General features: G+C 34.0%; 1 protein-coding gene across 1 annotated transcript; it reads right to left on the bottom strand.

Annotated features, from left to right (window-relative positions):
* Nucleotides 1-4827: 4827 nt before the first annotated feature.
* On the bottom strand, nucleotides 4828-24708 carry LOC123540431 (uncharacterized). The gene is made up of 7 exons (XM_053525867.1): nucleotides 24624-24708; nucleotides 20294-20485; nucleotides 18654-18761; nucleotides 9844-9969; nucleotides 9063-9131; nucleotides 7278-7579; nucleotides 4828-6684 (listed from the first exon to the last, which is right to left on the bottom strand). The coding sequence occupies exons 1-7, from the start codon at nucleotides 24706-24708 to the stop codon at nucleotides 6640-6642; spliced, it is 927 nt and encodes a 308-aa protein (XP_053381842.1). The 3' UTR covers nucleotides 4828-6639.
* Between the last annotated feature and the right edge of the window lie 239 nt (nucleotides 24709-24947).

Raw genomic sequence — 24947 nt, 5'->3', positions numbered from 1 at the left:
GTTATATAATTATGCGATAATTAATGTAGTTACGATATCAACAAACTGTTTGCGAAACGCCCATTTCAAAACAGAGTAAACAGCGACGCTTGTTTAAATACACGGCCCTGATATAGAAATCATGTATTTACTGCAGCACGTTAATTGCCTTTTGATACACGACTTTTCATGGGCGGATTCAGTGAAAAAAAAGTTTCTATACAACAATAAAAATTACAATGTTCTCATTATCATTCCAAAATAATAAAAAAATGTTAATTTTAATTATACCCATTTTCGAATTACGTTATTATCTGTTTACAGCTGTGTGCACAATATGATTGATACAGATGTGTTTTGTATTCTTCTATTTTTTTTATTTATTTGTTTCAGTCTAAGCTATAAAATATTTCAATTAAATTATTGATCGTCATTTGATTGATGTCTTTTTTGTTTGTTTCATTTGGGTTTAACGTCGTTTTACAACAGTGTTTCAGTCATGGCACGGTGGACAGTTAACCTAATCATTGTTTCTGGACTCTGTACCAATACAAACCTGTTTTCCGCAAGTAAATGCCAACATCCCAACATGAGTAAGAGATGGAGGACGAATTATTTCAGACACAATACCTTTTATCAAATCGTTTCGGAAAATATATATGCCCTGTCCGTTTATCGAACTCACGACCCAGCGATACGTAGATCTGCGCTCTCCCTATTATGCTAAGCAAGTGTGCTCGATTGATGTCAGTATCGATTTATTGCCACTGTTGGAACATTTAAGTTTTTAATATATCAAATATATAATACTGCAATGTTAATTAAACACAGAGTTAAGATATAAACCTTATCTCTATATGTACGCAATCTCCGAAAGTTGCATACTTTCATCTATCAGCGCATTATCTTGTTATCAAAACAGAAAACAGGCAAATATGTGAGTATTAATAGACTAAACAACTATGAATTTTTTAGTTATTACCCATATTTTATCACTAGTTACACCTGGCAATCCTCTTAAATTCCACCTTCTCATACCTTCTTGACCTACCATATCACTTGTGGATAGAAGTGGTGAATAATGTCGATTGTTTCACAGACAGGATCTTCTTGTGGCATTACTTGAAATCCGTCTACCTGTGCAGTTGTGAATGCAGTAAATAATCTTGTCTGAAATAAAACGGCATTTTGATAGTTATGTATTCTCACATCTGTCAATCTCAGAAAGCTTTTCAGCTGTTTATACATCATAAAGTTTCATTTGCTAGAAAACCATCTCCAGCAGATAGAAACATGTATGCGAAAACTAGCATCTTTTTATTAGCCTTGAAAAGTGTAGAACACTTTAGGTGTTGTCAACCTTGACTGTGAAACATTTATTGTTACAGGTAGTAATACATTAAGTAGTTGTCAACATTAAGTTTAAACACTCATCGTTTTACAACCAGTTAGTATTGATAAGATTGTGGTTATCACTTTATGTAAATTTGTGTAGAACATGGTCATATTTCTTAGACTACTATGAACATTCTGCACAGACTCTAAGTAAAAGAAAAAGAGTTACGTTCCTGAAAGTTTAGAATGTATGTAGACTCTCCTAAGTAAAACCTTGCTCTGACATCGATGTTTCTCATTACAGATCTGGTGCAGTCGTTCTGCGCATGTCAAAAAATCATTGTCATCGGAGCGCACGGCAAAAATATGCAAATTTTTGCATGTCCACACTCATTTAGTGTATAATGTGAATAATATACTGACTGAAGGTTAGGATTAGGATTACCATGGTTACAATATATATAGTTTAAAGGTACTAGACACTCAAATCTCTTGAATCCGGTATATACAGGTGTCTGTAATATATTATAGGCGCACCAGATGTTTTAGTCACCGCCCTCTGACATAACGTGATAAATATTTACGACAAATGAAAGCACGTCTTAGTTTCTACACTCAGTTCCAAAAGAAAGTGTGCACTTAGTTTTCTGTTATTTTTTCTCGGTTATTTTCATGAAAACTTATAATGTTTGGTACCAACATATAAATCAGTTCGTAAACAAATTGGTGTGCATTTTAGATTTTGAGTTATACCTGAGAGTAAATGTATGAAAAAATAAAACAAAAACGTCGGGGATTTTTTTTTTTTTTTTGAAATATTTAAAACTTAAAAAGTGCACACTTTCTTTTGGAACTGAATATATTTTATTCGTTTGGCAAGAATTACAAAATTACTTCAGAATTTTCAAAACACTGTTCTTCATAGTCAAATAAATATGACCTATGTGTTTTTCTTGAGGATTTGTTATCGGAATTTTCCTTCACCCGAAAGTAAACCCTTGTGCAAATTGGCTTCTAAAACTCCAAATATCTGTAATTTGCCCTTATTTGCACACAAAAGCATACCGCAAATTGAAACATGGACCAGTCTATTTTAGAGATTTAGCAGTGTTAAGGTTAAGACAGAATGCTAGTAAGATGGTACAGCAGCTCAGCTTTTACCTGGATCACTTATTTTTACTCACATTTATTCTGTTTCATGATATTTTAATGCAGTACTTTTTTTGCAAACTTTCATGAAAATCGATATTTTTGGTTTACAAATATATATTATTATTATTATTAAACCAGATTTATATAATCACATAATATGTTGACTGGGGTTAATAACTCTTGTTATAGGATTTATTGAAAATGTATGAGCGTTTAATGAGTTGCATAAAGCATGGACATAAGAATATTTTCAAAATTTCACTATATTATTCCGTTTTATGTATCAGAAGTAGAAAAAACCTTTACTACGCCTAATAATTCTTATTATTTAAACAAACCGCGGCGAGGAAAAATAAATCTTAAGAAAAAGCTATTGAATCATCGCGTATGTGTGAGGAATGGTCTTAACCTCGACAATCTTTTTGAGCGGATTTGTTTGCCATTATATAGCAAAGTGAAGAGGTTAAAGAATTAGAGGCATTTGCCTACATTTATTTTAAGGTTTGTATATGTTTACACTGACTGAAATATACAGTACGTGCGTGGTATCTCATACAACCTTTTTATGATATAAACATAATTTTTCCCTTGACATATATTAACACTATCAAATTAAATGCGTTATTGGTATAATGATATTGTTCACAGAGTCAGTTTGATCGTAATCAACGTAATGGACACTGGAACAAAGTAACATTGCTTTCTACAGAATGACGTCATTAAGTACTAATGTCTGCACGATGAAAAAAAGTGGAGACAGGCATAGTTCAGAAAACAACTAGGTGACATTACAGTATCTGTTTAGAAAAAAAAGCGTCAACATTAAACCTGGACTCCGTAATAAAATTCAATCTGGAAGGAAACTGGTACAAAAACAGTCGGTCAATATGGGAGGAGATTAATTTTGACCTGATATCAAAAAAAAATCAGGCAAGTGATACGAGTCACTTTGCATAGTGCCGGTAGTTGCATGATAAAAACGTTAATGTTATTGCTTGCTGAATTCGATTTCATCAGTCATTTTTCTCGATAATATCAAAAAAGTCTATTTTTTTCAAAATCTCCACTTACTTTTATTGTGTTTTTCAAAATCTTCATTTGAAATGTTGGAATGCGACAAGATGAAACAGTATCCAGTTATTTCGGTATCGAAGAGTCATCAAAAAATTTAACAACCTGCAGTCTAGGGTTCCAGTTTTGGCACTACCACGTGAACGTTTCCAATTACGGCAACGTCGCACACATTGTCGTTTTGCAACATAAAAATAAGCCTTACCTGAAGTGATCAATAAAATTTTATTTTAAGGGTATAAAGACTAAAAGCTATATTCGATATTCTGTCTCGACGGCCATATCTTTGTTACCCGAATACATCTAATCAGAATATCCTTAGGACGGCCCGCACATTTTTTTTAAATCTCGCCAGGCATACGTATGTATTTGACAACACAGACAATAACGTCAGATGACCTTCAGCTTTTTTCTGAAAGTAAAGAAAATGAAAGTACACAGGCTAAACTTGAAAACGAAAGTCCCATTTGCAATGGTCAATTGTCAGGGTTCGCGCGCAGGTGTCAACCCGTCTAAATGTATGCGCGTAGAGTAAGGGTTTATGGTGATTTTTGGAACTTCGTCAAATCGTCCGAAAGGTCATTTTTGATGTTGTCTAAAAGGGTCACTATATGCCTCGGATGTCAGATATTTCCGCATTTGAGAGCTGCAGATTTTTACATTTGGCCTGAAAGTCACACCAATTGATAATACAGTAGGCTATCATTAAGTATTTTTGAACTGCAAAAAGTACATTTCTTCTTTGAACCGGTAGCTTGTTTTATAAGGTGAATATAAAATTCCCACCTTGCGTAAGAATGTATATCATTATTTTTATCTCTAGTGCTAAGTGATATAAATAACAACTTAGAAACACTGTATGAAAATGCATTAACGTACGTTTGTAACAGGTACTCAGCAAAAAAATGTAATTGTAAAGTATGTGTTCGAGAACCAAAATTCATTAAATACGATCGAACGTTATTAACGTTTTGAAAAGAAACACCGGTTTATAGTTTGCTATTATGACTAAAAGTATGTTAATTAATATGAACGTTATTAAAGAACATATAAACCCTGTGGCGAAAGATAAAAACATGAAATTCAAAAACCAGTGGAGCTACATGCTATATCAGAGTTGTACTTGTCTCAATACAGGCTTAATAACCTTGGACAGAGGCATTCTATTATCAAAGGTAGCATCAGTTGGTTAATTTCATTTCAGGTTGGGTCTTTAGCGTAGTTCATCTGTGTTGTCATGGAGTCAAACGAAGTTGGCCATGGGGAACAAAACGAAGACACAATAAGAAAAATAAGATAAGCATTTATTGAGCAAATATTAACAAGTTTCCATGTAAACTACGGTTTCTTTCTAATGTAAACAATTTAATTTAGATCTATATAGCGAGTTTCAAAATAAAAAAATCGTTGTGTCTTTTTTTCACATTCAAGTATCTTACTACCGTTATAAAAAAAAACTCATTTCAAAGTCAAAAATGTCAAAAACTTAGATACAAAATTCTTCTTAATGCAATACCTAGAATGTACCAGGTAAACCTTTTTAGACTGCATCCAGCGTAAAAAGTTTGCAACACAACCTAGACACAAAGAAAACTATATGGTATTGCAGATTTCCTAACGAATAAAAGTAAATATATTATACATTTACCATCAGTTAATATTTGAAAGTGACGGATAATAAGATAAGCAGTTCAATTCTACAAGCGTTTAAAATAGAAATTACTTGAAAGTTTGCAGACTGAAATATTTTAGATTCATGCAAGCGTGACATCGGCGCCTTTAAAAGGTAAATCAATGTTTGTATTTAAGTCCACACGCTACAAGATGTACATAAATATAAGCAAATATTCTTACACGGGAACTTACTTTAATTAACATACCATATAAGAAATATCAATATCGTCCAGTGAATAAAAAACAAAGTTAAAGCTAACTTCTGTCTATTTGTATCAAATCGTACAGCGTGGCTTACAGCAATATAAAGCTTCTACATATTGTACTACAAGTACACAAGTGTTTTATACATAATTCACTGATATTTTTCTGTTGTTTTTGAAAATTAATAAGAAGTAATGCAAATGCGAAACTTTGAAAAAAAATGACATATATCTTCAGCTGTACTTATTTTTTTGTGTTATGGAAATAAGTGTTTGTCTTTCTTGGGTTTTAATAGCCCGGCGCCGTGGCTGCATAGTTAATTTCTAAAAGGCACATTTTTATCTCAAGATAAAGCCAGGGAAATAAAAATTTTAAATATAGAAACAACCTGCAGGAGTTACTTTCTCTGTTAATGAATAAAACTTGTATATGAGATAAATGGCAGCACAAACATAGGGACGGGAGCCAGTCTACGGTTTCAAATGCAGTGATTATATAATTATCGCTTGTCATGATATCTAATTAACATATCAATAATCTAAAGTCTAATTTAAATCAATTCATTAACTTAAAGTCAAACCTAAAAAGGGTGTAGCTAGGACTTTTAGTGCTCATTAGTTTTGCGTGGTTAAATATTAGCAATTTCTTGCAGGTCAGAAAAGATTTGTCCGTGTTTTTGCCGATGCTAGGAAACTTGTCTTACACCTAGGATGTAAGTTTACTCACGTGCTGTAATGTATGAATAAAAAAGTAAATTAATACGTTACTATTATAAAATACTGCTTGAAGGAAAAGCATTCGATTTACTTCATTTCTACTTTTAACTTAAGAATAAGGTAGGAAAGAAAATGAATCTACCACTAGTTGAAGGAGCGGAAAGAAATGTGTGGCTCTCGGGTAACTGTTTTGCGCTAAGTAGGCAGAGTCTCGTTAACGCCTAAACAGTTCCCCTCGAGCCAGATATTTCTATCGACGCCTTTAAATAGTGAAAGATTCTTTTAGCACGTTACTAAAGTTGTGCAAGTTCTACAAATCTACGTAAATTTCAGATATGTAACCCTACATAATGCACATAAAATTGCAAAACACTGATTTTAAAATGTGCTTATGAGGCTCAAATACTTGGGGAGAGTGTCATTTGCTATTTCATCAAGTCAACAAAAAATAATCTAGTTTTTCAATTCTATTTCATCTGTTCTCTTCTTCTGGACCGGTTTTATATTATTAATACGGTGGTTCATTTCCCCTTTTTGCAGCTGACTTCTGTAACTATAAATAGATAAATAAATATACACAAAGTTAAAATATGCACACATACATATCTCCCGACAAGTTGATCATCAAGTTAAGAAGTTCAAGTGAATAAGAAACAAATCAGTACATTGCTATATACATCTCTACTTACTTTGATTCAATGCAATGATTTAAGTAAACCAAAACAAGTTTTTTTTCAGCTTATTATAAAGAACCGTAAATAATATAATTTGAATGTTTTAATTCTAAATTCATATTGCAGTATTTACGGAAGGTATGTAAAAAGTTACTTTGCAATCATATTAGTTTACTTTGCATCATTTTGTTACGCGTGGTTAAAACTAAATGTAAAAGGCCAGAACATTATTCGGTCTATGTTTGAGGTTACAGCATAGCCGCTTCTTAAAACAAATAGTACTCAAATGTAAGGTCATCTATATTTTATTAGGACGAACACGTATCAAATGCTGCTTTAAGGTTATGTTCATAAACTGTACCATGCAGATGTGAAGAATCTATGATCTCCTTTATTTATATAGTGGCTATGAATAGCTATTATTCATTGCAAAAATACATTTTCTCATAAATAGCAACTCAAAAGCAATTACCTTTTTTAGTAATAGATCTACCAACCGACGTTGAAGGACGTTTTCCTTTCGAACCACTGAACTTTCTGTTGTTGCTATTGTAGTATCTGTATTTTCCGCATGTTCTTCATTTGTGCCCGTTTGTTCTGCGGTAGTGCCTTGAGGCGTGCTTGTTTGTTCTGCATTAGTGCCTTCAGTAGTACCCGTTTGTTCTGCAGTATTGCCTTCAGTAGTACTTGGAATCTCAGCTTGTTCTTCAGAACTGTCTGGACTCTCCATGGACTCTTCAGCAGAAGAAGGGCTCGTGGTATCTTTAACTGATCCTGTTTGATTAAAATAGACAAGAAAGTCCGATGTTATTGTTTCAGGAGATATCCACATTGCATTTGGCATTTCTGCTCCTTGCAGATTATAGAACACTTATCTTATAAATTCATCCTAAAACCGTTTCACAGACTGTATTCGTGACCTGTGATTATCGCACATGTTGAACCGTTTCCAATCAATGGATCAGTGGGTTTTATTTTTGCTTGATCATGATGCATTGCAACCACATATTAAAGCTCATAATGCATTTGGATAAAATGTGGCTGCCACATTTCCGTTATTAACATAAAATACATTCATTTCTTGTTGAATTCTATTTCTGATAAATATGTTTTTAATACTTGTCAAAAGTTTGAATATCGCTGAATATACTAAAATGTTTTATTGATTCTATTTCTTTTATTAGCCCGCCCGCTTAGCTCAGTAGGTAAGAGCGTTGGTCTACGGATCGCGGGGTCGTGAGTTCGATCCTCGGACGGGGCGTATGTTCTCCGTGACTATTTGATAAACGACACTGTGTCTGAAATCATTAGTCCTCCACCTCTGATTCATGTGGGGAAGTTGGCAGTTACTTGCGGAGAACAGGTTTGCACTGGTACAGAATCCAGGAACACTGGTTAGGTTAACTGCCCGCCGTTACATGACTGAAATACTGTTGAAAAACGGCGTTAAACCCAAAACAAACAAAAAACAAAAAACGGATCTCGGGGTCGCGAGTTCGATCCTCGGGCGGGGCGTATGTTCTCCGTGACTATTTGATAAACGACATTGTGTCTGAAATCATTAGTCCTCCACCTCTGATTCATGTGGGGAAGTTGGCAGTTACTTGCGGAGGACAGGTTTGTACTGGTACAGAATCCAGGAATACTGGTTAGGTTAACTGCCCGCCGTTACATGACTGAAATACTGTTGAAAAACGGCGTTAAACCAAAAACAAACAAACAAACATTTCTTTTATTATCTCTCTTTATGGCTTTAACTATAATAGTTCATGTGCAATATTAAAATTCGTGCTTTTCAGACCATGTAATTACACACATCATCTATATGGAAGGCTATTTAATCTGTTTTTAAAGATGATAATTTAAAGCATTATGGACCTTTAAAGTTTGAATATGTACTATGTATCTAATTAAAAACAAAATCTATATTCATACACATTCTGTCTAAACATAACAGGGATTGATGAAGGAATTAAGAAGCTTAAATAGAAGCAATATTAAATATTCCATATTATAGTTTTGAATTAGAATTTCAATTTGGCCCATGGTATCGAGATTGACAGAGAATTTATAGCCTATGCATTGTGTCCAAGTTTTGATAAAGATTGATGGAGAAATGTAAAGGCCAACACAAATCTATGGACGTCGGGGGACGAAAACCGGACATTGGATCATCTTCACTTACTAATACATCACCCAAGCCTTTTGTTTAAGTGAGCTTACACGAGAGCAAAAAGGAAGACAGAAAGAAAAACACCTGAAGTCATGTTCTCTAAAGCTGCCACCATAGCATTCACCATATTGTATGAAGATTTTCCATCAGTGACTGTAAGATATCAAAATTCACAGACATACAATTAACAGAGGTGTTTAATGAAAAGCATTTCTTTGACATATTAAAATCCATCTTACAAGGGTATGTTAAATACGGTTTTTAAGCAAACGTGTAAAGCTGCTTTTGAAAAAAGTTACTACTTAATAAAAACGCCAGGTAAAATAATCCGGCATTTCTAATTTAGCCCTTAATGTTATTTGCGTTTTCACTATAGTTTTCATGTTGAAACAAAAGAAGTGCGTTTTTCATTCAGTTTACGTTTTAGTAATATTTTAATTTTCAGCCTACAAACACTCGTCTTGTAAGTTATTTGAATTTTGATTCTTTGCATTCTACATCATGAAAGAACAGTTTTCAAGGTCATTCTTGCGATCTTTGAAATAAAGTCAAAATGTTATCAAACTTGAAATAAAGACACACGACCAAATAATACAACATAGAAATATATCTGGACATGTACCTTTCATTTCCACGCCAAAGACTGATAAATAGAATTTTCAAATAACTTTTGGAGTTTACGGAAAGCATTAGAAATTTCAGGCCGTATTTACAGTCATCTGCTTTCGAATCTTTAACATCGCAAAACTGGGTGCGAAATCGTGAAATATTTCGTCACGCTAAATTTTTCAGATCAACAGTAGTAGAGTACGATTAATACCCGAAAGAATTAACGATACTTTCATTGAACAATAAGAAAACATACTTATCTTTTCGGCCAACATTGCAACATCTTTTACTGTTTCTGTGAGCTGTTCGATTGGGCTTATAGTCATGTACCCATGTCCAGTGGTTTCATATTCCTCCGCCATAATGGATTCTTCTATAATATCTACAATATAATTACAAAAGTAAGGAGTTGATACAGTCTAATATAAACTATTCTGCAAAACTGTGTATATCAAACCCAGCACATAGAATTGGTATGCTGTTCGATATTCATACAACATTGTCCCAAGGTTTCTAACACTCCTTCATGATTTTACCATTATGTGTTTGACGTGAACAACATTACTTCTGTTTTATAAGCATAAAGCTTCAGCATCGTGCATCCACGAGACGAAACTAGCGATAAACCCCCCGATGCGCGCAGTGTCTCAGTCCTAGCCACACTTTCTGATAGTTTAAATTACATGTAAAACTTTGAGACGTCGGCGTAGAAATGATGAAGCTGTCCACAACGTCTACGAAATGTCAACCGTAGGTTTAGTGTACATTTTGTAACTCCAAGGACCCAGTGCTAATCAGAGTGGAATACTGTATTTCATCAAGACAGGTGTCGATAATTGCCTTGTTTGTGAGTGGTCATTTAGATATGAAGATATCCATGCATATGTTTTGTTTATAACACAGAAATACTGTTCGAGTGGTTGTAATCATGTTTGTTGATCAAAATTGCCGAAAATTGTAGACAGATCAAGTAGCACAAGAAGTGTTACAGAATTTTGGCCGAGAACCCGTATGATGTCATTCTGTACCTGTATCAAAGCCGACTGTGTAAAACCTTTCTGTATGCGGACTGCAGTCACTTTTGAATAGCTTTTTATTCAAATACCGCGCTAGACGCGCTTCTACTTCCATTTTTAAGACTTTGAAATCAACGGACGACTGGATATAGGCCTGTAGTGTTTGAGCATATTTGGCTGAGTGCTTGCCTTCTTTAGGAGAGGGCTTATTATCAGTACACATGATTGTGAAGATTTACAGTCTGATTTAAATTCATTTGGGGCATGGGTAGATCAATCGCTTCTTCGTTCCAATGAATCAAACAAGAGTGTGGTACGCTTGATTGGGGAGGGGGAAGCTTGTGATGCAATCCCTCAAACATTTGCTCTTAGCTGTTTAAGTGCATGCACCTGAGCACAAAGTACTGAAGTAGATCTGAGTTTTGATTGCCCATTGTGCGCTGACATTGTCATCAAAAGTTGCTTTTTGAATACACCTGATGCCTAATGTCTGTACCAATAAAAACTTGGTCAGAATGTTTGTCAATACTATAATGTTGAATAGATAAAACTACCCACATGGTCACCTGATCTATTAAACCGGTACCTGTTAACCCTTCTCAGTACAACACAATACAATACAATATCCATTTATTTTCTCATTTCATATGAACAGAATAAGGATACAATATGACACATGTACGAGGCTGTTACATGTGTTTACATTACAAAATAATGAGATAAAAAGAAGAAACAAATATTCTTCTAGCATTTTACAAAACAGAACATATGTATAGATACTATTACACGTGTAGTAATACGTAGTTTAAATCAATACAGCAAATATAAATATGAAGTTGATTATCTTAAGATGTCTAATTCTGATGGCAATTTTCATGGCCCTTAATTTGATATATCATTAAAATATTACGAACACATTAAAATTGAATCTGGCATATTTAATGAGACCATTAATCAATTTTTTTGATAATCAATAGCCATTAACAGTGTATTAAAAAATTAATGGCCCCATGAGTTCTTACTAATTAATGTGGAATTAAGGGGTATTTTTTTAATGGCACATTAATTTCATGCCAATTAAAAATTTTCACAGAGTTTTAAGGAGCCTGTTAACCTTTCTTAATGGTTTATTTTAAGCAGCTTTTCATGGCCATCAAAGTCATTTTAACAAGGTATAGTTTACCAGTGTTTTAATATACCTATTTCATGGCTTTTTAATGTATGGCATTAAAACTATGGTCATGAAAACCCCATTAAATAGTAAGAAGTAATGGGTGAATTTTAATGGTGACCTGTTAAATCTCTGTTAAAACGTTTGAAAAAATTAAGGCCAATTTCATGACCCTTTTAATGGCATGTGCATGCAGTAGTGATTGTTTAATATACAATTTAAGTCTGTCTTGTTTAGAGAGAAATTCTCAAATTTTCGAACAAGAGAAAGACAACATATGGTTATAAAGAAAAATAATTTGAAGGCGGATACTTTTTCTATGAGGCAATTACTTTACCAGAACTGCCTTTTTTGGCATTATTTTCATTAAGTTGCACTCTCGCGGCGAACGTACGACAGTATAACTCAAATGGCGAATGTTAGTTAAGACAAAAAATAATTAACATGTTGTGATTTCCAGTGCCGATAATATTGCTTACAAAACAAGATATAAAAGTAAAAAATACAATTATATTACAAAATCGGGTTTTAAGAAATTTGAAGATATTTAAGATATGATACAAACTGATCAATTTCTGACGCGATATAGTTCGGTGATTACATTAGAACATTACCGGTGTTTGTTTGACCACGTCATAAAATGTTGATATGTGAATGTACATACAGTCCTTCACTATTGAGAAATATGCACGAGTTTTGCAGTGGAAATACTGAACAACCTTAGGACACAATATAAGTCTGCTAAAAACGGGCAACGCTGATAAAATCATTATTTTTTTTTTGTTGGATTTAACGTCGCATCGACACATGATAGGTCATATGGCGACTTTCCAGCTTTAATGGTGGAGGAAGACCCCAGGTGCCCCTCCGTGCATTATTTCATCACGAGCGGGCACCTGGGTAGAACCATCGACCTTTCGTAAGCCAGCTGGATGGTTTCCTCACATGAAAAATTCAACGCCCCGAGTGAGGCTCGAACCCACATCGATGAGGGGCAAGTGATTTGAAGTCAGCGACCTTAACCACTCGGCCACGGAGGCCCCAAAATCACTATTACATACGTATCTACACATATCTAAATTACATAATATTAGGCTATTTAACATTTTTCTGTACAATACGGAGATATATTTGGACGAGTTCCCAGCTGAGAAAACCATATTGGACGAGCCGCTAGGCGAGTTCAATATGGTTTTCTCAGCTGGGTACGAGTCCAAATATATACGAGTCAGCTGGGTACGAGTCCAAATATATCTCGTATTGTACAATGTTAAATAACCTTTTTATTCTGTATCTATTTTATCTTACTATAATAACATTTTAAATTAAAAATGTTTCACTGAATATTGTATTCCTGCCTTTTCTAGTTTTTCCCAGCTTGGTATGAGTGCAAATATATATTATACAGAACAATGTTAGGCCTTAAATAACCTTTTTATTCTATATTTATTCATTTCATACGTAACATACGTAATTCATTGAATATTATTTTTCCTGCGTATCATTATTTAAAAAAGTATATGGTGCAACCTCCCTACAGCCATTTGGCGATTTGGGTGGTAATAATACTTAGCTGAGATATTATGCCCGCAAACATTGTCAGCAAGTTTGGTGAAGATCGGATGAAAACTGTTCGACTTAAAAGAGCGGACAATGCTAAATTCCCCGTTTTTCGAGTAATTCAAGGACTATAATCAAAGAGTGCCTGGTGCAATTTGGCTGGTTATCGAAACTGGCCGAGATGTTATGCCCACAAACATTGTCAGCACGTTTGGTTAAGATCCGATGAAAACTGAATTAGAGAGCAGATATGTTTTGGATGCTGACCGCCCGTCCGCTGCCATTCATAATCTTCTCCATTTTGTTTCTTAACCGTTAAATAAAAACTGCTGAGGTAGCTATTCAGACAGTCAGGGCTGATATCTTCCAATTTCTAGGTTTCGTCTGAAACGGCTTCTTTTAGCGACTTTTCAAATATTCCAACATCTGATGATCCTTTTTACTGTATTTTTAAGTTTTTGATTTTTAACGAACGTTTTAATATCTAAATCAGATAGCACTGTTATCACTTGAATCGTTTTTGTGTGTTGTAAACAAAAAAAAACTCAAATTAAATCAAGATTTCAAGACGCATAATCAAACTCTGTATATAGAGCGCCTACTTCATCCGATTTACATTCGGAACATTTTCACGCGTTTCGGGCTTTGTTGGAGAGGTCTATCACATCCGATTTACATTCGGAACATTTTCACGCGTTTCGGGCTTTGTTGGAGAGGTCTATCAAGACCTCTCCATAGTGTTTGCTTTCAAACAAGGAGAATTTAGACTAATCTACTAATTTTACGGCGTTAGATTTCACAAATTACGGTAAGCCAGTCTAAAATGGCCCAATGCGCTTGCGCACAAGTAAGTTTTGAAATCCTTTAAGACGAAAATAATTGTTCGTTTAAAATAAAGAAATATTATGTAATACTATTGTTACAAATGTTGGAAACGGTTCAGTTATTAACAAGAAATATATAGATATATATTTACAATTCTTTGTCCGCAGTATTCAAAGATATGCATATGACATATGACATGAGTCTCAGCTTGCTCTGAAGTAGTGTCTGGACTCTCCGTGGAGTTTGCAGTAGCAGGTGGATTCGTGGCAGTTTTAACTGACTCTGATTGATTAAAATAGACAAAAAATATCGATGTAATTGCCTCGGGAGATGTCTAGTCCATCGTACAAATTCATTCCAAAACTAACTGTTTAACGGAATATATTCGTGATCTTTGAACATCACACAAATTCAATTGATGGATCAGAGGGTTTTGCTTTTGCTTGATTATAATGCACTGCAGCTGTATATTAATGTTTTAATATGTACTATGTATTTAATCAAAATTAGGAGCCTTAAACAAAATCTATATTTACACATTTTCTGTCTAAACATAATATGAAGAAATGAAGGCACTTTAGTAGAAGCGATGTTAAATATTTTATTATTTACTCTTGACCTAGCATTTTAATTTTGCCCACAATCGAACTTGACATAGAAACTATAGCCTATACATTGTGTCCAAGTTTGTGGACTTCGGGGGACGAAAGCCGGACACTGGATCATCCACACTTACTGATACATCAATCGAGCCTTTTGTTTAGGTGAGCTTACACGAGAGGAAGGAGGAAGACAAAAAGAAAAACACCTGAAGTCATGTTCGCAAAAGCTATCACCATAGCATTCACCATATTGTATGAAGATTTTCCATCAGTGACTGTAAGATATCAAAATTCACAGACATACAATAAACAAAGAGGTGGTAAATGAATAGCATTTCTTCGACATATGGAACCCATCTTATAAGAGTTTATGTGAATATGGTTTTATAAGCGAACGTGTAAAGGTGCTTGTAAAGGGTAACAATTAAAAAACGCCAGGTAAAATAATCCGGCATTTCTAATTTAGCCTTTAATGTAATTTACGTTTCCACTATATTTTTCATGATGAAACAAAACAAGTGCGTTTTTTTATTCACTAGTTTACGTTTTAGTAATAGTTTAATTTGCAACCTACAAATACACGCTCGTCTTGTAAGTTATTTGAGTTTTGATTCTTTGCATTCTACACCAAGAAAGTACAGTGTTTCAGTTCATTTTTGCAATCTTTAAAATAAAGTCAAAATGTTATCAAACTTGAAATAAAGACACAGGACCAAATAATACAACATAGAAATATATTTGGGCATGTACCTTTCATTTCCACGCCAAGGACTGATAAATGGAATTTTCAAATAACTTTTGGAGTTTACAGAAAGCATTAGAAATGTCCGGCCGTTTTTACAGTCATCTGCTTTCGAATTCTTAACTTCGCGAAATTGGGTGCGAAATCGTGAAATATTTCGTCATGCTAAATTTTCCCGATTAACTGTAGTAGAGTACGATTAATACCCGAAAGGATTAATGATACTTTCATTGAACAATAAGAAAACATACTTATCTTTTCGGCCAATTTTGCAACATCTTTTACTGATTCTGTGAGCTGTTCGATTGGGCTTATATCCATGTACCCATGTCCAGTGGTTTCATATTCCTCCGCCATAATGGATTCTTTTATAATATCTACAATATAAACACAGAAGTAAGGAGTTGATACAGTCTAATGTAAACTATTCTGCAAAACTGTGTATATCAAACCCAGCACATAGAGTTGGTATGCTGTTCGATATTCATACAACATTGTCCCAAGGTTTCTAACACTCCTTGATGATTTTATCATTATGTGTTTGACGTGAAAAACATTGCTTCTGTTTTATAAGCATAAAGCTTCAGCATCGTGCATCCACGAGACGAAACTAGCGATAAAACCACCGATGCGCGCAGTGTCTCAGTCCTAACCACACTTTCTGATAGTTTAAATTACATGTAAAACTTTGAGTCGTCGGCGTAGAAATTATGAAGCAGTCCACGACGTCTACGATATGTCAACCATAGGTTTAGTGTACATTTTGTAACTCCTGGGACCCAGTGCTAATCAGAGTGGAACACTGTATTTCATCAAGACAGGTGTCGATAATTGCCTTGTTTGTGAGTTGTCATTTAGATATGAAGATATCCATGCATATGTTTTGTTTATAACACAGAAATACTGTTCGAGTGGATGTAATCAAGTTTGGTGATCAAAATTGCCGAAAATTGTAGACAGATCAAGTAGCACAAGAAGTGTTACAGAATTTTGGCCGAGAACCCGTATGATGTCATTCTGTACCTGTATAAAAGCCGACTGTGTAAAACCTTTCTGTATGCGGACTGCAGTCACTTTTGAATAGCTTTTTATTCAAATACCGCGCTAGACGCGCTTCTACTTCCATTTTTAAGACTTTGAAATAAACGGACGACTGGATACAGGCCTATAGTGTTTGAGCATATTTGGCTGAGTGCTTGCCTTCTTAAGGAGAGGGCTTATTATCGCAATGAAAATAATTTGGGGAATATCCTAACTAATATTTGTTATCAATGTCAAGATTTAATCAAGACATGTCTTAAAGCTTTGTCAGCAACAACACAGGCCGACAATTCTCGGCATTGTTTATACAATTTAAGTCTGTCTTGTTTAGAGAAAAATTCTCAAAGTTTCGAACAAGAGAAAGACAACATATGCTTATAAATAAAATAATTTGAAGGCGGATAATATTTCTATGAGGCAATTACTTTACCAGAATTGCCTTTTTGGCATTATTTTCATTAAGTTGTACTCTCGCGGCGAACGTACGACAGTATAACTCAAATGGCGAATGTCAGTTAAGACAAAAAATAATTAAGATGTTGTGATTTCCAGTGCCGATAATATTGCAAGATATAAAAGTAAAAAATACAATTATATTACAAAATCGCGTTATAAGAAATTTGAAGATATTTAAGATATGATACAAATTGATCAATTTCTGACGCGATATAGTTCAGTGATTACATTAGAACATTACCGGTGTACACCTGTTCTCTTATAGTTGGAAAAATTCGAACATGCAATTTTAAGGGACAGTGCAGACTCCCTGTACTATGTTGTTTTCGATTTTGACCAAAACAGTTACAGTCAAACCTATGTTAAAGACCACCTCTGAACAGAGACCACCTGGCTCTAAAGACCTCATATTTTTCCCATTCTAACATTTTCAGTGTAGTTTAACCTGTGAATATAGGCCACCTCCTAATGAAGACTCTCCCGAGGGTGGTCTTTATAGACAGGTTTGACTGCATATAAATACTGATGAATATCTATAATTTTCAGATCTATGTTTGAATTTTACTTTTTAAATACAGTTTTAGTGTCCGAATTATTCCTACATGTTTCATTATGTCCGGATTATTCCTACAATGTGTTTGAATTTTCCTACCTCGTCCGAGTTATGCCGACTGACGGCAGGGCCAATAAAATCGATTGTGTGACAACATTTTAAGGTTACAAACCTAAATATGATTGGATATCGCATCTTTAGATATTCTTTCTTCTTACTGCTTGGGTTTGTTTAGCAGCGAAGATGCTAATTTGGCAGGTTTCACCAGGGCCAAGTTCAGTGTACAATTATTGTGGTGGTAGCTTTTGAACCTTTTTAAATGAAATTCAGTAACTAGGAAATACTTGGGCTTACAGTCCTCGGATTGGCGGAGGTTGATAACCTGAAGATGACTTATGGATTCTGAGGTCATTAGGTCATGGTCACAGTGACCATGACCCCTAATAGGTCACAATGACCTACAACAGGGAAACTGTTTTTCGTCTATAGCACAACCTATCATATAACCAGATAACAATTAGATAACAATTGTTATCTATGTCTCTGATAAAACTTTAAAAGGAACAACACCGGACCTCTCATAGGTTTCTTCTTTAAAAGAAGCCTACTTGTCTTATTTTTAACATGGGACTGTTGAACCGTCCAGGAATTTTTGTACGCGCGTGCGTCCAAATACAGAAAATACAGGCTTTTTGTACGCACGTGCATCCACATACCGTAAAATATTGTACGGTCACGTGTTGCAAATGAACGTTCGCGATAGGATCGATAAAATTTATATAGAATAAATGTTATGAATTTGTTCATTATCCTAAATAATACTGACAGTTGTTATAAATTCACGCAACGTCATTTATTTTTCAAAAGTAGAATTTCATGAAGAAAGTACAGTACAGTTTAGGTATGCTATTCTTGGTCCCTTGCTTAGGCAATAGTAAACCAAGATAAAGCGCACGAATACATTATTTTTATCTCCTTACCACTTCTGTCGCATTTAAGATAATCGAGAAACCATGATGCCATATTTACTTCTTACATTTAGTTACCATACTAGTAAATTATTTAAACATATTTCGTATAATTAAAATGAACAACTGTACCGTCGTAATCAAGAGCGGTCCAGAAAGGTTCTATGAAATCATCTCCATATATCTCAAAAAGTTTCCAAACGAGGTCCCACAGTGAATTTTTCAACGATAATTCAATGGCTGAAACAAAACAGAAAACTTTTATCCTTAAAACTAAGAAACAAAATAATCACCATCGATGTTGACCAACTACGTACAATTTTATGGATATTAAAAGTCGACACGAAACTATATCTTATAGTGCACAGTTAAATTTTTAACTGCTTATAAAAATTATTTGTACAAAACGGAAAGTAAACCTTGAAGTTACCGAGCAAGAATTTCTTACTTTTTATATCAATGTAGGGATAATACACGTTTTTGTGTATAATGGGAATGTTTGTGACCGAGATGTCAGTCTACGCAGATATACAAATACTTCCTTGGCAAAGCAAATTAGAAATGAATATCATGTATAAAGTGACAAGGTATGTTTTTCGAATAAAATAGGTAGATGTATTTTAAATGCATTAAGTTCAACTGGTTATCTATAATGTTTGTAGAACTAACTGTTGTGTAATTAATTAAATAAATCATTAAATCGACTGTAGACGGCCGGGTCTAAAATCTTACCTGACAGACGAAATGGAAACGGTCATCCATCAACCTAGTTCAAATTTGCGGAAAACGTAAACGGTTATGAGAGTCTGACACTCTTCTTACCACCATTATTTTCGATTGGTCACATGCTTTTTAAGTATACATACACTTTTTCAGTCATTTGCAAATAATACGGTACAGGTCGCATAAGGTATACATTCTTGCATAAAACCTTTGTTTTTTGCCGATTTCGGGCATGCACAAACAGGGAAAATACGTGTACAAACAAGGAGATTCTCGTGAGCACGCGCTGTTGGTGAACGTTTTGACGTTCAGTATTATTGTATTATTACGCGTATTTGACTCAAAGTAAGTTTACACGCCGCGATTTAATCCCTGAAAATGATAGGCAAACAACATTTACAAAAATACAATTTCGTTTTCCAAATTAATATGAGTCGAGAAAGTTGACATGCTAACTTTAAATCTTACACTAAACCTTTAAAAAAAATGTTTGTGTCTACTTTACACATCTATCAGTCTACGGGATGTAGTGATGGTGTGTAATGTAAAGCATAAACATGACTAAGCTTGTTAAGTTCGAAGGATTTTTCCATAGTTAATGAACATCTGATAACAGAAAGCTAAAGTTCCTACCGATATATCTGAAAAAGGGAGTCATAATTTTTTTAAACATACATTTAATTAAAAAGAAATTACCACATCAAGAATGTCCGTTCGACATGTATAAAAAATGCACTGTTCTGTATGCCCTGGAAATGCATAAATAAAACATGTGTCCATAACAACCTGAAACGGCCGACTTCGATCGGCTAAAGTCAGCTGAATAGTCTTGTTTTTTCGATATTTCCAGCACTTTAGTTGTGTTTTATGCAAGAATAGCGATAACACACGTTTGTTTCGTGAAACAAGAAGATGTTGTTACACACAAAAAAAACGTGCGTTAACCCTACATTATGGGTCATTTTTTCCTGTGTTCTTAAAAAGGGTGTTTTACTCGTTTTGTCATAGAACGGACCAATCCATTATAGAAATTTAGCAGCGGTACTCACCTTCGCCCAGCGTGTCAGTCAGCTTTCGAATTTCGTCATTAAGGTTATCGATCTCAATTTGTAGCTCACCTGTTTGTTCTCCACCATCGTCATCTTCTCCTGAAGGTTGCAGTGGAGAAAGTAATTGAGCAAACTTAAAGGACGTGTTCACGTTAAAGTTTAAGGTTTTAGTTGAGAATACAACTGAAGAAACTTAAAGGATGTTTGTACTTTGATGTTTAAAAAGTTGTAGTTTAGAATGTGAATTGAGCAAACTTAAAAGATATACTTACGTAGAATTTTAAAATGAATTGAAAAAAAAAACAACTTAAAAGATATATTTATGTTAAAGTTTAAGGTTGCAGTTGAAAATCTAATAAACAAACTTTAAGGATATGTCTACTTTAAACTATAAGGTTGTTTAAGGACATGCGTTCTTTAAAATTTGAGGTTGCAGTTAAAAATATAATTGAAATACGTATAGCACATGTTTTTTTTTTCATAAAACAAAAAAGAAATGAGAGCTAAAAGCATACAAATAAATCTATGAAACGGAAAGCATTAATAAAGGAATTCAAAAGGTAGACACAAATTGTAGTTAAGTCCTGAAAATTCAGAAAGATAACTGAAATGTACTGAAATGTAGAATGACATGAAATTCTACCTTTGATTATAACTTTATTTGCTTTTTGAGGATGACTTTATACCTAATACCTTAAAACTAAATCGCAAACAGATGTTTTGTTAACTATAAAACACAATTTTCCTTTGAATATTTCCAGTTTGTCTATCAACACTTGAAGTTCTGCTTGTATCATGCTCACTTTTCCATTGAGGCCGTTTTGATTTCCAAAGAGGTCATATTGTAACAAAGAGTAATCCGGGAGCTCTACCATTTGCTGAGGAAACCTGATGTCTTTTTCCCGAATATCAGTCAAAGCTTTCATTATTCTAGTAACAATATAAATGAGCATATTGATCATGATATAAAATAACCTTTCCATTGAACTTTTCTATTTATTTTTTTTTATTATTATTATTTTTGTTTGGAATCTGGACCAAAAATATCAATATTTTTTAAAGGAACACTTAATGACAGTCGGCCATTTTAGTGAAACTATACTATTTCCTAAGTTCGGAATTCGGTATCCTTCTAATAATGCCTGATTCAGAGACAGAAAATACAAAATCAAATATAATTTGCCGATTCTCAGTACGGATCCATTACTTTTAGAACCAGAGGTCGAAATTATTTTGTAAATTAACTCATTCTAAAGGTAGTATTTGCCTAAAAGAAGCTTAAAAGCTAAGAATACAATGAATTGGTTTTCTTCCATTATTTAATAATGTTTTACCGAACGCACTGCTACATTTTGACGTGAGAGTTATTTATAGCATAGTACACGTTTTAATGCGATTACTTGTAATTACTATCATCGTAGCTCCCTTTCAACATCTTGGAGGAATTTAATACATAGAACCTGCCGAAACTATGGTCACATTTTAAAGCTGCGCCCATCTAGATTTACGTCATTTTTCTTCAAAATTTAGAAAACGCTTTCTTTACTTAGTAATGTTAATAAAAAGAAAATATACTGATTCTGGGTATTTTAGGAACTTTTTATCGATAAAACACTTTCTAATCAATAAAATATGCTGAACACTTGCAAAAACGGTAGTCACACTGTTGAAATTTGATGCAGAATAGAAGGAAGTTGGCTTTATTTTAAATGATAAACATTACAATATATACTAAAACAATGCCGGTTTATGATTTCCGAAATGTAATAAAAATTCTTTTCTGTTTTGAAGAAAAAAAGAAATAATTAAGTTCATCTGCAGGCATGAACCTTTAATCAAGTAAATGTATGCTGAGCAGGCCAGTTAACCTAACACCTACTATTTTGTATCTAAACAATTACTAAATGTACTTTTATGAAATTAAACGTACAGTTAGATGAACATATAGTTATTAATACAACAAAATTGAAAACTATATCGAATGGCGCTAAAATAATTTTTATTCAATTTACAAATAACATCCATATTCTTAAAAGTCACAAAAATAGGTGTTGAAGTTCTGTTTTTAGATGAGCCGTGCCATGAGAAAAACCAACATAGTGGGTTTGCGACCAGCATGTATCCAGACCAGCCTGCGCATCCGCGCAGTCTGGTCAGGATCCATGCTGTTCGCTTTTAAAGCCTACTGCAATTAGAGAAACCGTTAGCGAACAGCATGGATCCAGACCAGACTGCGCGGATGCGCAGGCTGGTCTGGATCCATGCTGGTCGCAAACCCACTATGTTGGTTTTCTCATGGCACGGCTCATATATTAATCATTACAAAGTATACTTACAGATTTCTTTTGTTTTGACCATTTCCAAGAGTTCGTCCATTTAATATTACGCTGCAAGCCGCAGATAACAGGACAAATTTCATATTTGGCTTCAAGTTTTAAGACCTGTAATTTGCAAAAACAATATTTAAACATATCGAGTGAAATGTAGTGTTTATAAAATATGAACTACATTCTGTAGATTAATTCAAATATATAAGACTGCAGTCGTTTTTCAAAGTAAAGGAAAATAAATAGAACAGCTAAATGAACATTTGACTGAACCATGTCACATTAACGTTTACTCTCCTGAATTTCTAAAATGGACCAGTCCATCTTTTAATTTGAGCAGTACCACTTATTATTCAAAAGGATGTTCACTGAATATTTACCGACTGATTAGCGAACAGTGCAGACTATGATCAGCCTTCACAGATCCGTGCAGGCTGATCTTGGTCTGCACTGGTCGCAAGGCAAAACCACTTGCCGCCAGCAGGCTAAACGTGAAACAATCATATACCGAGTCTTATGAAGTCTTGTAGTCAAAAACTAGTTGGATTTATGCTTTTATCCCACTTTATTATCCTTTATTATCCTTGTCGTGCAAAATAAGAATGATTCATAAAATCGAGAACGTGCAATATGTAAATGATACATAATATCAAGGACGTGCAAAATGCAAATGATTGATAATATCAACAACCTACACATTTGTTCATTTCCCCGGTTAACTATTCATTTCCAAAGTCACCAACTTATTTTCAACTTGATCGCTTAGCTGTAACCTATACTTAACATTTCATAAAATTATATTACGTATTAATTTCACGATATTGATATAAAAGGTATTAACTGCTTAACGTTAATTTAAAAAGTGTTTTTCTACCTTAACAATGTAAAATATAGCATAAAAATTGCGCGGTAGCTGGGTTCATATCACTATGCTCAATTGGCACATTATCCCGTACGATAAAGCAGAGAGATTGTTTATAATTTAACTTAATGTGGCTTTTAAAACATGCTTTATTTAAGACGTAATCATAAAGATATTATTTCATCTCTTTCTTTACCATAAACCTAACCATTGTTTGCTATACATCCGCCTGCATACGTATTTTCGCGAGTATAATATATCTGTCTTCTTTTGCATTCTATAGTTACCTATTTATCATTTCACCCTCTGGTTGTTTATTCAATTTTTCTATCTGTTCAGTGAGTCAAACGATATTTGTAAAGCTTTTCTAATAGGACTAGAGCTGGAAGGTGAACCCCTCCCTCCAGGAATTTTTGTAGACCCCATTAGTTTTGAAGCCCCTTGTATGTAGATCATATTTCTGAATTCTGCCATCTGGCAAGCGGGTTCTCTATGAGTCACAGCCTGTTATTTACGTTACCACAACAATTATTTAATAAATAATAAAACTGGAATGTGGTGATTTATATGGTAGAAACAACCATGTAATCATTAGCAAGTGGGTTTAGTAATATGCAGAATTTGCTGTTGTCAATGTTCCCGCTTAGTTTTGTTCTCTCAATCGATCAATTCATGTAGTAATTTACGTTACCATATGTTTTATAAAAATTCTCATATCAGTTAATCCAATAAGTTAAATTGTCAGGAAATATCAGATATGTCTCAATTATAGTATTTTCAATACACATTACATTAGTCTTTAAGTACTTATCGCTCAGCCGTTTTAAGAGCAAGTACGTTACAATTATATACGTTACTAAAATTCAAGATATACTATTTTCATTTCTCCGTCAAAAGATTGTTTCTGTAATCCTTATAATTTTGTTCAAACTTAAATTATGCGAGCATCTTATCAAGCTAGAACTAGTTTGATATAAAAATGCATATAGCACAGCACTGACATTGTAACCTACGTTGCGATACGTTACTGAATGTTTATTTTAGTAATGAAAAATACATGCACACAACCGCTTATCTCTTTAATCAAATAAATTCACACCAATCAAAATTGAGAAACAATTAAGTTGCGGGGTTCAGTCACCTAAGTCATCATAATAACTGTCTGTTTCGTATTTGGTATCAATCATATTGGTCATCTCTACCTCTTCATAGTCATCGTCAGTCATTGGAGTCACATGTCACTGATGTGTCACAAATAATTTCAGGCTAGTTCTTGAAGCACTATATTATCGGAACACCAGTCATATTCAAACAGATTTTCTGATCCAAATTTCTATCCACTTTCATCTACTTTTAGTATAATTGGGTAAATTTATATTTCACACATGTTATGTGCATTTTGAGTGACAGTTGGCACAGTGGAAATAGACTCATGTCCATGCCATTATATTTGCTCGGGACATTG

The sequence above is a fragment of the Mercenaria mercenaria genome, chromosome 16 (genome assembly GCF_021730395.1).
Source record: "Mercenaria mercenaria strain notata chromosome 16, MADL_Memer_1, whole genome shotgun sequence".
In the NCBI taxonomy this organism is placed as follows: Eukaryota; Metazoa; Mollusca; class Bivalvia; order Venerida; family Veneridae; genus Mercenaria; species Mercenaria mercenaria.
Note: the sequence above shows the minus strand (reverse complement) of the source record. Positions and strands in the feature narration are given on the sequence as shown.

What these genes read in the sequence shown, in the direction of transcription:
- LOC123540431 (XM_053525867.1), bottom strand. Translation starts at nt 24,708, where the DNA reads ATGACTGACGATGACTATGAAGAGGTAGAGATGACCAATATGATTGAT. An exon ending in CAGTTATTATGATGACTTAG is followed by an intron (nt 20,486 to 24,623) that starts GTGACTGAACCC and finishes ACATCCTTTAAG; the next exon opens with TTTCTTCAGTTGTATTCTCA. An exon ending in TAGATCTATTACTAAAAAAG is followed by an intron (nt 6,685 to 7,277) that starts GTAATTGCTTTT and finishes ATCTATTTATAG; the next exon opens with TTACAGAAGTCAGCTGCAAA.